The 15034-nt window shown below is 50.5% G+C and overlaps 1 protein-coding gene across 6 annotated transcripts in view; it reads left to right on the forward strand.

The window, feature by feature from the left end:
• Positions 1–15034, forward strand: part of LOC119966976 (dynein heavy chain 8, axonemal-like) — a 1648910-nt gene that overhangs the window by 1119100 nt on the left and 514776 nt on the right. For all 6 annotated transcript variants that reach the window (XM_038798944.1, XM_038798946.1, XM_038798947.1 and 3 more), the window contains one exon: positions 11549–11683. In XM_038798944.1, coding sequence (XP_038654872.1) covers positions 11549–11683 — 135 coding nt within the window. The remainder of the gene's footprint in view (positions 1–11548; positions 11684–15034) is intronic.

The following is a 15034-nucleotide window of genomic DNA, read 5'->3' on the forward strand; positions in this document are numbered from 1 at the left end:
CTAATGATTTCTCTGCCCCCTCATTGGGGAAGCTCATACTCCCACAGGATTGTGGGATTGTCATTAGTCCCCAGCCAATGGTAAGCAGGCAGGTTATAACATCCCTCCCCCACAAAGTCCAAGGAATCCACCGAAGACCCTGGTGAAGGAGGGCGTCGGACTCGTTTTGCCGCAGGCCGGAATCCATTTGCATGAGGCGCTGGATCGGGCGGCGTGTAACGAGATGGAGACCGGCGCTTCCGTGATGAACGGCATAACGGTTGTACATCCCCGGCCCGTGGGCCCGAGGATTCCCCCTCTGAGGTGTCTTGTGTCTCCATCTCGGAGTCAGAGTCTGCCGCCTCCGTCATCTCGGCGTCTTTATCTCCACGCGGTTCTGTCACGACCTGCGCAGGCTTTGAGTGAGGCACCAGAGGAAGATTGTGAGGAATACTCTCCATTGTGTCTGGTCACAGTGGCTGTAGAAACAAACTCCTGGGGCGGGGAATCTTTGGAAGGGCTAGTCTTCAGGACCGAACATGGTCTACATGTTTACACTGGAGACGCCCCTGGGCTTGTACCTGGTAAGAGATAGGGCCCGTATGGTGAAAGATTACGCCAGGGGCCCACTGGGCACCACCAGCAAAATTCCGAACGAACACTGGGTCACCGGGCGTAAACTGCCAAATTGGCCGATGTCGAGAAAAACCATGTCCCTGCCGTTCTTGTGTGCGGCGTACTTTTGCGCCAATGTCCGGGAAAACCATGCTAAGGCGGGTGCGAAGTCTCCAGCCCATTAAGAGTTCTGCGGGAGCTACCCCAGTCACCGCATTGGGGGTGGTCCTCTATGACAACAAAAAACGAGCCAATCTCGTGTCCAACGACCCGGAAGACTGCTTCTTTAGGCCTCGTTTGAATGTCTGCACAGCGAGCTCCGCCAACCCATTTGAAGCCGGGTGGTAAGGGGCAGTGCGGATATGGCATATGCCGTTCATCTTCATGACCCTCGCAAACTCCTCACTTGTGAACGGCGTGCCGTTGTCCGTGACCAGCACTTGGGGGAGGCCATGCGTACTGAAAGACAAACACATCTTCTCGATTGTTGCGCAGAATGTTGTGCCTCCCATCTTATGCACCTCTAGCCATTTAGACTGGGCGTCGATTAATAGAAGGAACATGGATCCTTGAAAAGGGCTGGCAAAATCCGCATGCAAGCGCGCCCAAGGCCGCCCTGGCCATTCCCAGTGATGTAGGGGCGCGGCTGGCGGAAGCTTCTGTTGCTCCTGGAAAATGGAGCAGTTCTGGGCCACCTTCTCAATGTTGGTGTTGCGGCCAGGGAACCAGACATAACTCCGGGCCAACATTTTCATTTTGGTCACACCTGGATGCCCATTGTGCAAGTTTCTCAGTATCAGCTCCTGTCCTTTTTCCAGGACAATCACAGGCGTCCCCCACAAAAGGATGCCGTCTTCCACGCTGAATTCGGACAGCTTGGAGGAAAATGCCCGCAACTCGCCTGGGAGCTGTCTATGCTGCCCACCATACAGGACTATGTGCCGAACCTTTGACAGGACTGGCTCCGTCTGGGTCCACTCACGGATCTGCGATGCCGTGACAGGCAAGGTGTCCATAAAATTTAGGGTTGCAACCTCCTCACCGGTCGTGGGGGTCGACATGGGGCCGGTCGATAAAGGCAATCGGCTCAGTACGTCGGCATTCCCTATCTGGGTTCCTGGTTTGTGCTCCAGAGAATACTCGTATGCAGTGAGCAACAAAGCCCAGCGCTGGATCCGTGCGGAAGCAATGGCCGGAATTGGCTTATCCCCTCTGAAAAGTCCCAGCAGAGGCTTATGATCAGTCATGATAGTTAAGTGGCGGCCATATACGTACTAGTGGAAACGTTTCACCGCAAAGACCACTGCCAGGCCCTCCTTCTCGATTTATGCGTACTTTTTTTCCGCTACAGTCAATGTGCGGGAGGCGAAAGCTATCGGCCGCTCGGCCCCGTTCTTCATCTTGTGGGACAGGACAGCCCCAATACCATACGGGGATGCATCACATGTGACGAGCAAAGGCTTTCCAGGATCATAGTGGGTTAGTAACCCAGACGACGACAATTGTTGTTTTATCCGCCGGAAAGTGTTTCTTGCGGCTGACCCCAAACCCAGGTGTGATTCTTCTTTAGCAGAAGGTGCAACGGGGCCAGCGTAGTTGGCAGATTGGGGAGGAACTTTCCGTAATAGTTTATGAGGCCGAGAAACGAACGAAGATGCGAAGTGTCAGGCGGGGCGGGGGCCTGTTGAATCGCGTGCACCTTCTCTGCGACGGGGTGCAAACCTTCGCGCTCCACCCGATCACACAGGGAGACTACTTCCTTCGCCTGAAAGACGCAGTTTGTGCGACGTAAACGGACTCCAGCCTCCAAAAAGAGTCTAAGGACAGCCTCCCAATTTTCCAAATATTCCTGCTCCGACGTCCCTGTGATCAAAACATCATCTAAGTAGTCAGCAACACGTGGTATACCTCTCAAAATGCCTTCCATAATGCATTGAAAAGTAGCGCAGGCAGAGGATACTCCAAAGGGCAAACGTGTATATTCATACAGGCTCCGGTGTGTATTAATCGTTACATATGGCTGGGAGGCAGGGTCCAGCTCCAACTGTAGGTAGGCGTGACTCATATCTAATTTTGTGAACGAGAGTCCGCCTGCAAGCTTCGCGTAAAGATCCTCTATGCGAGGCATTGGGTATCGGTCGAGTCGGGAAGCTGTATTCACTGTAAGTTTATAGTTGCCGCACAAGCGAACTGTGGCATCTGGCTTCATTACAGGTACAATTGGTGCTGCCCAGTCAGCGAAACGGACAGGCCTGATGATACCCAAGTCTCCAAATGAGTGAGCTCCCCTTCTACCTTCTCGAGCAAGGCGTAAGGCACCGGGCACGCCCGGAAATAGCGCCGCGTGGCTCCTGGTTCGACTTGGATACGGGCTACAGCCCCTTTTATTTTCCCCTAACCGGGCTGGAATACATCTGGGTATCGTCCTAGCACCTCAGTCAACTTCCAGAAACTGTTTGGAGGATGTGCTGCCACTGCATCCGCAAATGGCGCAACCAGTCCCGACCCAACAGGCTGGGCCCATGGCTGCGCACCATGATAAGTGGGAAACGCCCCACGTGGCATCCATAAACAACAGGGATCATAGTTCCTGCAATGTCCAATGGTTCCCCCGTGTAGGTGGCCAACCTGGCCTGTGTGTCGGTTAATGTAAGGGTCTGTATACCCTGTTTGATGCGGTCGAATGTCTTCTGGGTGATCACGGAGACCGCTGCGCCAGTGTCCAACTCCATCTCAAGCGGGTGAGCATTGACCCGTACTGTCACCTTAATGGGGGCCACACGGGGAGCTGCCACACAATGCAGCTGCAGGCAGTCATCCTCCGTCTCCACGTCCTCGGGAGTAGTCGCCGCAGGTTCATCCAAATGGAAGGTATGGCCCCTGGGCTGGCCCCAGGTTCGGTCGGAAAGACTGCGCCTCTGGAGCCCTAGGACCAGCCTCCGCGACGGGGACGGCGCCTACAAGTTTGACACGGACGTGTCTCTTCATCCATTGGTTCTGGAGAAGGCTCCCTTCGGGGAGGAATGTCCGACGGCCACTGTCGTCGATCCGGACGTCGCCTCTCCCAAGGTACCGCAGGGGTGCAGGGGGACGCTTTCGGACGGAAGGGGTTGTGCTCCAAGGCATGCACCTCCATTCGCTGTAGCTCCTGCACTCCTCGTTCTGCGCTCTCTCGGGACAATACTATTTGAATGGCCTGTTGAAAAGTGAATGTTGGCTCGACTAACAACTTTCTCTGGGTGGCCGCATTGTTAATACCGCAAACCAAACCGTCGCGTAACATTTCTGATAAGGTCTCACCATAGTCACAGTACTCCGCAATCCTGCGTAGCCAGGATAGAAAGTCTGCAAGGGATTCTCCTGGGGTCCTCTCAGCGGTATTAAACCGGTAACGTTGGACTATCGTGGGTGGAGTTGGGTTAAAATGTTGCCCCACTAAGTTCACAAGTTCATCAAACGTTTTGGTGTCTGGCGTAGCTGGGTACGTAAGGCTCCTAATCACCCCAAACGTATGCGGGCTGCAGTGGGTAAGCAATATGACCACCTGGCGCCCGTTTTCGGTGATGTTGTTTGCCCGGAAATAGTAACGCATCCGTTGTGCGTGCTGGTTCCAACTTTCCAGCGCAGCATCAAAAACATCCAAACGTCCATACAGAGGCATGGTGTAATAGAAAACAACTTCCAAACTGTATCCAACAAAAATCCAGGGAGGTGGCTTCAGCAGTGTAGACAGCTATTCACTTTAACCCTCGTTGCCAGTTTTGTGAGGGCCACAAAGAATCCAGCATGAGTTTTCAGGATTCAAAGAAATAACATTTATTTGCAATAACATATATATACAGCAGCAGCAGCAACTTCCCTTGCTGCTCACTCCTCTCTCTCTCTGCTGGTTCCAAACTGGCCAGCTCTATTTTTGCAGGGAGTCTGTTGATGATTTCTCCACACCCCCTCATTGGGGAAGCTCATACTCCCATGGGATTGTGGGATTGTCATTAGTAAGCAGGCAGGTTATAACACACAGTTGTTTCTGATCCAAGGTTCTTACTCTCAAACTGAAAGCATAAGTCATGTTGTGGTCTCTATTTCCTCGGGATCTTTTACTTTGAGGTTGTTTATTAAACCTGCCTCATTACACACTACCAGATCCAAAATAGCCTGGCCCCTGGTTGGGACTACACTCTATTAATTCTTCCTCATGGCTACCTCTGCCAATTTGATTTTCCCAATTCACATAAAGATTAAATCATTCATGATTAATGTACTGTCCTTTTTACATTTACTCATTATCTCCTGATTTACTCTCCGTCCTACAATATAGCTACTGTTAAAAACATACATAGAAAAATACACAGAAAATAGAAACAGGAGGAGGCCATTTGACCCTTCGAGCCTGCACTGCCATTCATTTTGATCATGGATGATCATCAAGTTCCCGCCTTCCCCCTGAATTCCACAGATTCACCACTCTCTGGGTGAAGAAAATTCTCCTCACCTCAGTCCTAAAAGGTTTACCCCTTATCTTCAAACTATGACCCCGGGTTCTGGACTCCCCCACCATCGGGAACATTCTTTCTAAATCGTTAGAATTTTTTAAGTTTCTCTGAGATCGCCTCTCACTCTTCGAAACTCCAATGGATATAATACTAACCGATTTAGTCTATCCTCATATGACAATCCCACCATCCCAGGATCAGCCTGCACTCCCTCCATAGCAAGAATATCCTTCCTCAGATAAGGACACAAAAATTGCACACAATATTCCAGGTGTAGTCTCGCCAATGCTCTATACAATTGCAGTAAAACATCTCCTCTCCTGTACTCAAATCCTCTCACTATGAAGGCCAATATACCATTTGCCTTCTTTACTGCCTGCTGTACCTGCGCGCTTTTATCAGCAACTGGTGCACAAGGACACCAAGGTCTCACTGAATATCCACCTCTCTCAATTTACACCCATTCAAATAATAATCTGCCTTCCTATTTTTGCTACCGAAGCGGATAATGTTACAATTATCCACATTATATTGCAATTGCCATGTATACACACTCACTCAGCCTGTCCAAATCCCGCTGAAGCATCTCTGCATCCTCCTCACAGCTTAACATCCCACCCAACTTTGTATCATCTGCAAATCTGGAGATAATGCATTTAGTTCCCTCGTCCAAATCATTAATATATAATGTGAACAGTTCGGGTCCTCACACAGATCCCTGCCGGACACCACTAGTCACTTGATAGCTGGGGAGATTGTGGAGGCATTGGTGGTGATCGCCGCACAGAGACCCAAGCTGGGAATCAAACCTGAGTCCCTGGTGCTGTGAAGCAACAGTGCTAACCACTGAGCTACTAGTTGCATCATCAAAGATTTCTACTGGATTGTCAAGCATGATTTCCCTTTCATAAATCAACGCTGACTTTGTCTGATTACACCACTGCTTTCCAAATACTGTGCTATGAAATCCTTGAAAATGGACTCTAGCAATGTCCCTTCAACTGACGTTAGGCTCACTGGTGTTTAGTTACATGTTTTCTCTACCTCTCTTTCTGAAAAGCAGGGTTACATTCGTTACCCTCCAATCTGTAGGAATCATTTCAGAGTCCAAAAACATTTTGGATAATGACTCCCAATGGATATATTATTTCTAGGGCCATTTCCTTAAGTGCTCTGGGATGAAGATTATCAGGCCTGGAGATTTGTCCACCTTCAATCCCATTATTTCCCCAAAATGATTTGTTTATGTGGTGAATGTGATTCACACCGGATTATAATCTGTATATACATGTGTCTATATTGTAGTGCAGTTGCACTACCTGACCACCAGGGGGAGTAGCTCTGGGAATGCTCGAGAATTGTACTGGGCTTCTCCCTTGGCTCCGCCCAGGACTCCTCCCCCTGGAGCTGCTGTATAAAGATCAGTGCCACAGGGTCAGCCGGCCAGTTCACCGAAAGTTCAATGGCTAACAGGCTGGCTCTGTTGTGAGTATATTAAAACCACTATTCTAATCCTACAAGCACGTGTCCGTAGAATTGTTGGTTCCAACAATTTAATATACTCAGGAAACAGTCGAAGAAATCATGGAAGCAGCCCTCAAGCCCGGACGCCTAGAACTCGACCCACAGGATGCAGAGGCTAAGGAAATTTTTTCCCACTGGCTGAGATGCTTTAAAGCCTACCTGACGGAAGCCAGCACCGCCGGAACAACGGAGGAACAAAAACTCAGCCTACTGCACGCGAGGGTAAGCCACAGAATCTCCACACAGCTGAATCCGGCCGGTTCTTACACCGCAGCGCTGGCGATATTGGACAAAATGTACGTTAGGCCCATTAACGAGGTTTATGCACGCCACGTGTTTACGACTCGCCGTCAGGGGCCTACAGAAATGCTAGCCGAGTTTGTAAGGGAATTGAACAATCTTTTCAATGACTGTAATTATCATGCTGTTACCGCGGCTGAACATAGGGAGCTTGCTGTGCGGGACGTTTTCGTGGCGGGCCTTAGGTCTATGTGCGCCAAAGACTGCTAGAAAAGGGGGCCCAGGACATAGACACTACTGTGGAGGCTGCTACCACTATGGAAGTTTCCTTCCGCAGCCTCACCTCGTTTCCCGCGGACCCCGCGACCTCATCGTGGACCCCCGACCAACAGTCCCCCCAAGCCTGTGCCGCATGGCCCCCCAACTACCGCGCTGCCAAAGCCAGTTAGCCAGTTACTCTGCTGCCCCAGCCAGCTACTCAGCTGCTCCAGCCTTCCATTTCTGTGGCCAGAGCCGGCACCCGCGGCAGCACTGCCCGGCCCGTAACGCGACCTGCAGCAGCTGCGGCCGAAAAGGACACTATGCCAGAGTGTGTCTGGCGAAGAAAGCCCCAGCCTGTAAATCTCCCACGGCTCAAAGCACTCGTTCCCTGAATTCACAGGCCTGCAGGCCCCGAAATGCTGCAGCCTGTATGCCGACTCCGCCCCCATCCGACATGTGCGACTCATGGGGGCGGCCATCTTGGGATCCATCCCCTTCAAACTCTGAAACTCACCTCGACGACTACGAACTCAGAGGGCAGTCATCACGGGGCCACTCCAGCACAGCTGATCGCGCCGCCGACTACCCGCAACTCAGCGCAGTCACCCTGGATCAATCCCACCCCAAGCACCTACGAAGTTCGATGGCGGAGGTCCAGATCAACGGGTACAGCACGCCATGCCTCTTTGACTCCGGGAGCACCGAGAGCTTTATACATCCAGAGCTGGTAAGACACTGTGCGCTTTCTATTTTTCCGGTGAGCCAAACTATCGCCCTCGCTTCGGGCTCCCACTCAGTCCAAATCCAAGGACGCACTGTTGCTATGCTCACAATTCGAGGCGCCAGTTATTCAAAATTTAAACTTTAGGTCCTGCCCGACCTCTGCGCGCCACTCTTATTAGGCCTGGATTTCCAGTGCAACCTCAAGAGCCTCACCCTCAGCTTCAGCGGGCCCCTGCCCCCACTCACTATCTGCAGCCTAGCCATGCTGCGCATCCCCCCCCCCCGCCTCTCTTTGCCAATCTCACTCCAGATTGCAAACCAGTAGCTACTCGCAGCAGGCGATACAGCCTACAGGATAGGGTCTTTATCCGATCGGAGGTCCGAAGGCTGCTCAGTGAGGGGATCATAGAGGCCATTAACAGTCCCTGGAAAGCTCAGGTGTGGGCATCAAGACCGGGGAAAAGTTTTGCATGGTCGTCGACTATAGCCAGACCATAAATCGCTTTACGCAGCTAGACGCGTATCCTCTCCCCAGAATTGCAGACATGGTTAATCAGATCGCCCAATATTGGCTATTTTCCACGGTGGATCCGAAGTCTGCATGCCACCAGCTCCCAATCCGCCCGGAGGACCGCCACTACGCGGCATTCGAGGCCGATGGCCGCCTCTTTCATTTCCTCCGGGTCCCTTTCGGCGTCACTAACGGGGTTTCGGTGGTCCAACGAGCAATGGACCGAATGGTAGACCAGTACGGGCTGCAGGCCACGTTTCCGTATCTGGACAATGCTACCATCTGCGGCTATGACCAGCAGGACCACGACGCCAACCTCCACCGTTTTCTCCAAACGGCACAGAAATTAAATCTCACTTATAACAAGGAGAAATGTGTTTTCCGCACAAACAGACTGGCCATCCTCGGCTACGTCGTGGAGAACGGAGTCCTGGGCCCAGACCCGGACCGTATGAACTCCCCCTCCCTCATTGCCCCAAGGCCCTCAAACGGTGCTTGGGGTTCTTCTCATACTACGCCCAGTGGGTCCCTCAATATGCGGACAAAGCCCGCCCATTCTTTAAGGCCACACGATTTCCCCTGTCAGCTGAGGTGCGCAAGGCCTTCAGCTGCATCAAGGAGGACATCGCCAAAGCAGCCATGCGGGCGGTGGATGAATCCACTCCCTTTCAGGTTGAGAGCGACGCCTCAGAGGTAGCTCTAGCAGCCACTTTAAATCAGGTAGGGAGGCCCGTTGCATTGTTCTCCCGTACCCTACCCACTTCAGAACTCCGACACTCCTCAGTCGAGAAGGAAGCACAAGCCATCGTGGAGGCTGTTCGTCACTGGAGGCACTACCTCGCAGGTAGCAGGTTCACCCTCATCACCGACCAACGATCGGTTGCCTTTATGTTTGACAACTCGCAAAGGGGCAAAATAAAAAATGATAAAATCCTTAAGTGGAGGATCGATCTCTCCACCTATAGTTACAATATTAAATATCGACCGGGGAAGCTCAACGAGCCCTCGGATGCCCTATCCCGCGTTTCATGCGCCAGCGCGCAGATCAGCCATCTGAAAGCCATCCACGTTGACCTCTGCCATCCAGGGGTCACCCGGCTTGCCCACTACTTCAGAGCCCGAAACCTGCCTTTCTCCAACGAGGAGGTAAAAGCGGTCACCAGGGAGTGCCCGATCTGCGCAGAGTGCAAACCGCACTTCTATAGACCAGACAGGGCCCACCTGGTCAAGGCTTCTAGGCCCTTTGAACGCCTTGCAATCGATTTCAAAGGGCCACTCCCCTCCACTAACAAGAACATTTATTTCCTCAACATCATCGACGAGTTCTCCCGATTCCCTTTTGCCATTCCATGCCCTGATATGACCTCCCACACAGTCATTAGGGCCCTGCATAGTGTCTTCACCCTGTTCGGTTTCCCCAGCTACGTGCACAGCGACCGGGGTTCGTCCTTTATGAGCGACGAGCTGCGTCAGTACCTGCTCGACAAGGGCATCGCCTCGAGCAGGACTACCAGCTACAACCCCAGGGGGAACGGACAGGTGGAGAGGGAGAACGCGACGGTCTGGAAGACCGTCCTACTGACCCTCCGGTCTAGAAAACTCCAAGTCTCCCAATGGCAAGAAGTCCTCCCAGACGCGCTCCACGCAATCAGATCCCTCCTCTGTACAGCTACAAATCAAACCCCTCACGAGCGACTCTTCATTTTGTCTCGGGGCTCTACCACGGGAGTCTCACTTCCGGCGTGGCTGAGGACACCAGGCCCGGTCCTCCTGAGGAAGCACGTCAGGGGGCACAAAACTGACCCCCTTGTTGAAAAGGTGCGCCTCCTCCATTCCAACCCCCAGTACGCATTCGTGGACTTCCCGGACGGTCGCCAGGACACAGTATCCCTTCGGGACCTGGCACATGCTGGATCCAGCCCCCCCCCCCCTACCCCCGCTGAGGAACCCCTTACCCTGTTCCCTATGCTGCCGCCCCCTCGCGCCCCCGATTCCGCAAGCTCACCCCACCGGTTCCACGCGCCAGAACCAGTCGCCCCCAGCGCCCCCAGTCTCCAGTTGAGCCAGAGGTGTATAAAGTTCGGACGAGACCAGCCCCGGAGTCTGCCATCATACCCCAGCTCTCAACACCCACCCAGCCACCGCAAGAGGCTGCAACCCCGGTGCTCTGCAGATCGAAAAGAACAATTCATCCACCGGACAGACTAACTCTGTGAGCCACCACCCCCGCTGGACTCTATTTTTTTCACAGGGGGTGAATGTGGTGAATTTGATTCACACCGGATTGTAATCTATATATACATGTGTCTATATTATAAGTGCACTTGCACTACCTGACCACCAGGGGGAGTAGCTCTGGGAATGCTCGAGAATTGTACTGAACTTCTCCCTTGGCTCCGCCCAGGACTCCTCCCCCTGGAGCTGCTGTATAAAGATCAGTGCCACATGGTCAGCCGGCCAGTTCACCGAACGTTCAATGGCTAACAGGCTGGCTCTGTTGTGAGTATATTAAAACCGCTATTCTAATCCTACAAGCACGTGTCCGTAGAATTGTTGGATCCAACAGTTTACTAACACTATTTTCCCTCAGCTTTTCACTAAATCTTGTGTTTCTCAGAACTGCCGGTAATCTATTCATGTCTTCCTTTGTGAAGACAGAATCAAAATATTTATTCAGTTCCTCAATAATTTCTTTGTTCCCTGTTATAAATTCCCCCCATTCCTAACTGTAAGGGGCCTACATTTAGTTTTTCATAATCTTTTTCTCTTTACATACCTAGAGAAACTTTTCTAGTCAGTTTTTATGTTGCCTGCTAGTTTACTTTCAAATTGCTGAATTTGAAACTGGATATTTCCCATAGCAGAGAAGCCAGTAATTAGGGAAATTAATTTAAAGTAATTGGTCGAATGCTTCTAAGGGAGCTGAGGAGAAACTCTTTCACTCGCAGTGGATGTCGTGGAACATTGTCTGAAAGGGTGCTAGAGGTAGAATGAACAACAAAAACGGTGTTCAGTTGGAAAACTCTTTTCCAGCCAGCAAAAATGAAAATGGGCTGAATGGCTCCCATCTGTGCCATAGAGTTTCTGTGATTTCTGTTCTATGTTGATGTAGGTTTTTTTTATTGTAAAGCTCCAGTAAATGTCATAGTTTAGAGAATAATTGAATTGATAATTTTGTTTCTTGACAATTCATTACAACTAGGTTCATTATGACTTTGGCTTGAGAAACATTCTTTCTGTATTGCGAACATTGGGAGCTCAGAAGAGAGCACGGCCAGAAGACAGTGAATCAACAATTGTGATGAGAGTGCTGAGGGACATGAATCTGTCAAAACTGGTGAGTAGGACATGGGATTCTATTTCCTTAAACTGGAAATGGCTATGACAGTCTACCAACATATATTTCAGATCACAGACCAGGCAAATGTTGCAGCAGATCAAGAGAGTCAGTAAGATTCATTTAATGGGGAATATGAGTTATTTCAGAAATTTGCTTTTTTAACTTTTGACCGCAGACTTTCCTTCTTTTCTTTATTATAGAATAAGGATGACCGATCTGAGATAGTCGAGATATCAGAATTTACAGTGCAGAAGGGGGCCATTTAGCCCATCAAGTCAGCACTGGCCCATTGAAGTGGAATCTATCTAAGCCGACCCTATACCCGTAACCCAGTAACCCCACCTAACCTTTTGGACACTAAGGGCAATTTATCATGGCCAATCCACCTAACCTGCACATCTTTGGATTGTGGGAGGAAACCAGAGCACCCGGAGGAAACCCACGTAGACACGGAGAGAACGTGCAGACTCCGCACAGACAGGAATTGAACCCAGGTTCCTGAAGCTGAGAGGCAGCAGTGCTAACCACCGTGCCACTCCATATGTCATAGAAAGTATGTCTCGCCTACAAAGGGCGAGAACCTGAGCGCAACTCATTTGCATTCATTTTAATCCCAGCAGCGATATTAATGTTGAATGCAGCGGCTTCCGAGTTTTCACTGATCTCCGCCCCTCCCACCCTCCCCAGCAGGAGGTCACCTGGGCACGAATCACTGCTGATCACCAAAAGCAGGGACCAGGCTGCAGGAACATTGACATTTCCACTGTCAGGGTGGAGGCTGCAGTGCCAAGGGGCCCTGAAGGGGGGACATTTGACAAACCCATAGTGGGGTATTACTCCCTTGGGGTGGTTCTTGCCAGCGATAGGGCGCAAGGGGATTTAAAAGGGTCCTTGCCAGCGATTCGGGGGCGGGGGGGGGAGGCTTTCCAGCAATTGCAGGGGACGTGCTGGAGTATTATTTTGAGATCAGGGTGCCCTTTAAAAAGGCCGTTCTTCAAAGGGGAGCCAACTTCTTCGGATCCCACAGCGCGAATCACCCCTGGTTCCAAAATAAATTCCAAGTGCAACTGGATCACGATCTGGATTGAGATGGCATCTCAATTCCCACCAGAGACCACATGAAGGGCATATTCTTCCCAAAAGGGAATAAAGTCCCTGAGCGAGTGTTTTCCAGCACTCGTATTGCTGAGAAACCCGTGGCTATTCAACGCGACTCACTATGAATAAGGGGCCTAAACAGGGAATGCGTGGCCGAGACCGCACATAGCCCCATTTTTTACAACAAGGAGCTCCGCTTACCGGATATCCCTATTGTAGGGAGAAATCGGATGTCAATTGACCTTACCTGATCTCTCCCACGTGTGACGCCAGCCTACAATAATATGGTTCATTCTTAACTGCTCCTGAAAATCTAGGAAGCTACTCAGTTTTTGTTTCTTAGCAATAGACTGGATAAGAACAGGACAGGAATTTTCCAACTTCCCGCCCCCTTAACCACACCTTCCCTGCGGGTTCCCAGCAGGGCCGGAAGCCATTGAAATCTCCATTCACATTGGTGGGACCCGAAGACCCCACTGGCGTGGAGGACTGGAAAATACCAACCCAGCAGTGGGCAGTGTCATAATATACATCTATGTATATAATGGAGTGCAGACAGGCAGTGATTGACACACAGAATGACCAGTAAGCACACAGAACAGAGCAGCCCATCACCAGACAGGACACAACCACTATAAAGCCAGAGGGCACCAGTTTTTCCGTTCTCTCGGGACCAAGCCTCTGAGACAGTCAGAGCTCGTGAGCTAGCCAGTGCAAACACCATGTCGGTAGCTAGTAAGTCTGGTCAGGCTAGTGTCAGGTCTCCATTCAAGTCAGATTAGTCTCAGCCCACAGTTGAACATGTATAATAGTTTAGATGTTAAATAAAATCGTATTGCATCTCATCAAGTGTTGGAAGTCTGTCTCTCGCTACACTGCATGAAGTGCAGTCTACATCGACCCAGCCAGCCCAACACATCAGGCAGTAGTCGAGAAATCCTGTTGATTCATTCAACAGGATCTTCACAGAATCACAGAATTGTTACGGCAGAAAACGAGGCCATTTTCGGCAGGATGGCACAGTGATTAGCAGTGCTGCCTCACAGCACCAGGGACCCGGCTTCAATTCCACTGTCAGGTTGTAGAAGTCAATATTTTTCCTGCTTCTGGGCTGTGGTAGAAAGACTCAACAAAGTTAGTTTCAACAAAAATAAGTAGTCTTTATTTACGAAAAGAGCGCATGCAGTATTGGCTGCAACTTGAGTTTAGAGAGCAGTTGATACCCACTGCTTATTCCTCCTCAAGTCCGCGCTTACACAGAGAATCAGTTCAATATTTATACATTAACATTATCATGATTGCGTGACTTCAACTTAGTCAGGAATTCGATCAGAGGTGGAAACATAAGCAAAGTCATAAAACATGGCATAACGTGCTGACCTCCTAGGACTCTTTGTCTCATCATTCATACCATTATCTTGACCTTTGCTAGAACATTAAAAGGTTGGTTACTCCGTCTTCCCTGACCTTACCTTGTCTTACTCATACAGCCCTGGGTCATGATGAGTTAACCTTATCAGAATTTACAGAGGTCAGGCATTTTGGAATAGCTTGACCTTCTCTGATCTTATTCATGCTTTAGGTTATGCGGAGTCAGCGTTTCTTACATTGTACCAAGTAGCTGACCGATTTTCCCATCATGCCATTACTTAATTTGTACAACTTCACAAGGTGGCTGTCTGGTGTTTGCACTTTCTCCCCGTGTCTGCGTGGATTTCCTCCAGGTGCTCCGGTTTCCTCCCACAGTCCAAAGATGTGCAGGTTAGGTGGATTGGCCATGTTAAATTGCCCCTTAATGTCCAAAATGTTAGTTGGGATTACAGGGATAGGGTCAGGGAGTGGACCTAGGCAGGGTCAGTGCAGACCTGATGGGCCGAATGGCCGCCTTCCGCACTGTAGAGATTCTATGATTATGTCTGCATCAGCTCTCCAAATGAACATCATGATTCAGTGCTGTTCCCCTGCCTTTTCCCTGTAATTCTGCACATTGCTTCTATTCAAATGATCATCTGATGCCTTCTTGAAAACCTTGACTGAACCTGCCTCCAGCACACTTATAGTCAGTGCATTCCAGATCTATTCATCTAGTCATTTACTAATCATCTAGAAATCATCTAATGGCCTCTTGAATGCCTCAGTTGAACCTGTCTACACCACACTTCCAGGCAGTGAATTCCAGGCCCAAAATACTCTTGCTGTGCCCAGGGGCTGGTTTAGCACAGTGGGTTAAATCGCTGGCTTATAATGCAG

The sequence above is a fragment of the Scyliorhinus canicula genome, chromosome 6 (genome assembly GCF_902713615.1).
Source record: "Scyliorhinus canicula chromosome 6, sScyCan1.1, whole genome shotgun sequence".
Classification (NCBI taxonomy): domain Eukaryota; kingdom Metazoa; phylum Chordata; class Chondrichthyes; order Carcharhiniformes; family Scyliorhinidae; genus Scyliorhinus; species Scyliorhinus canicula.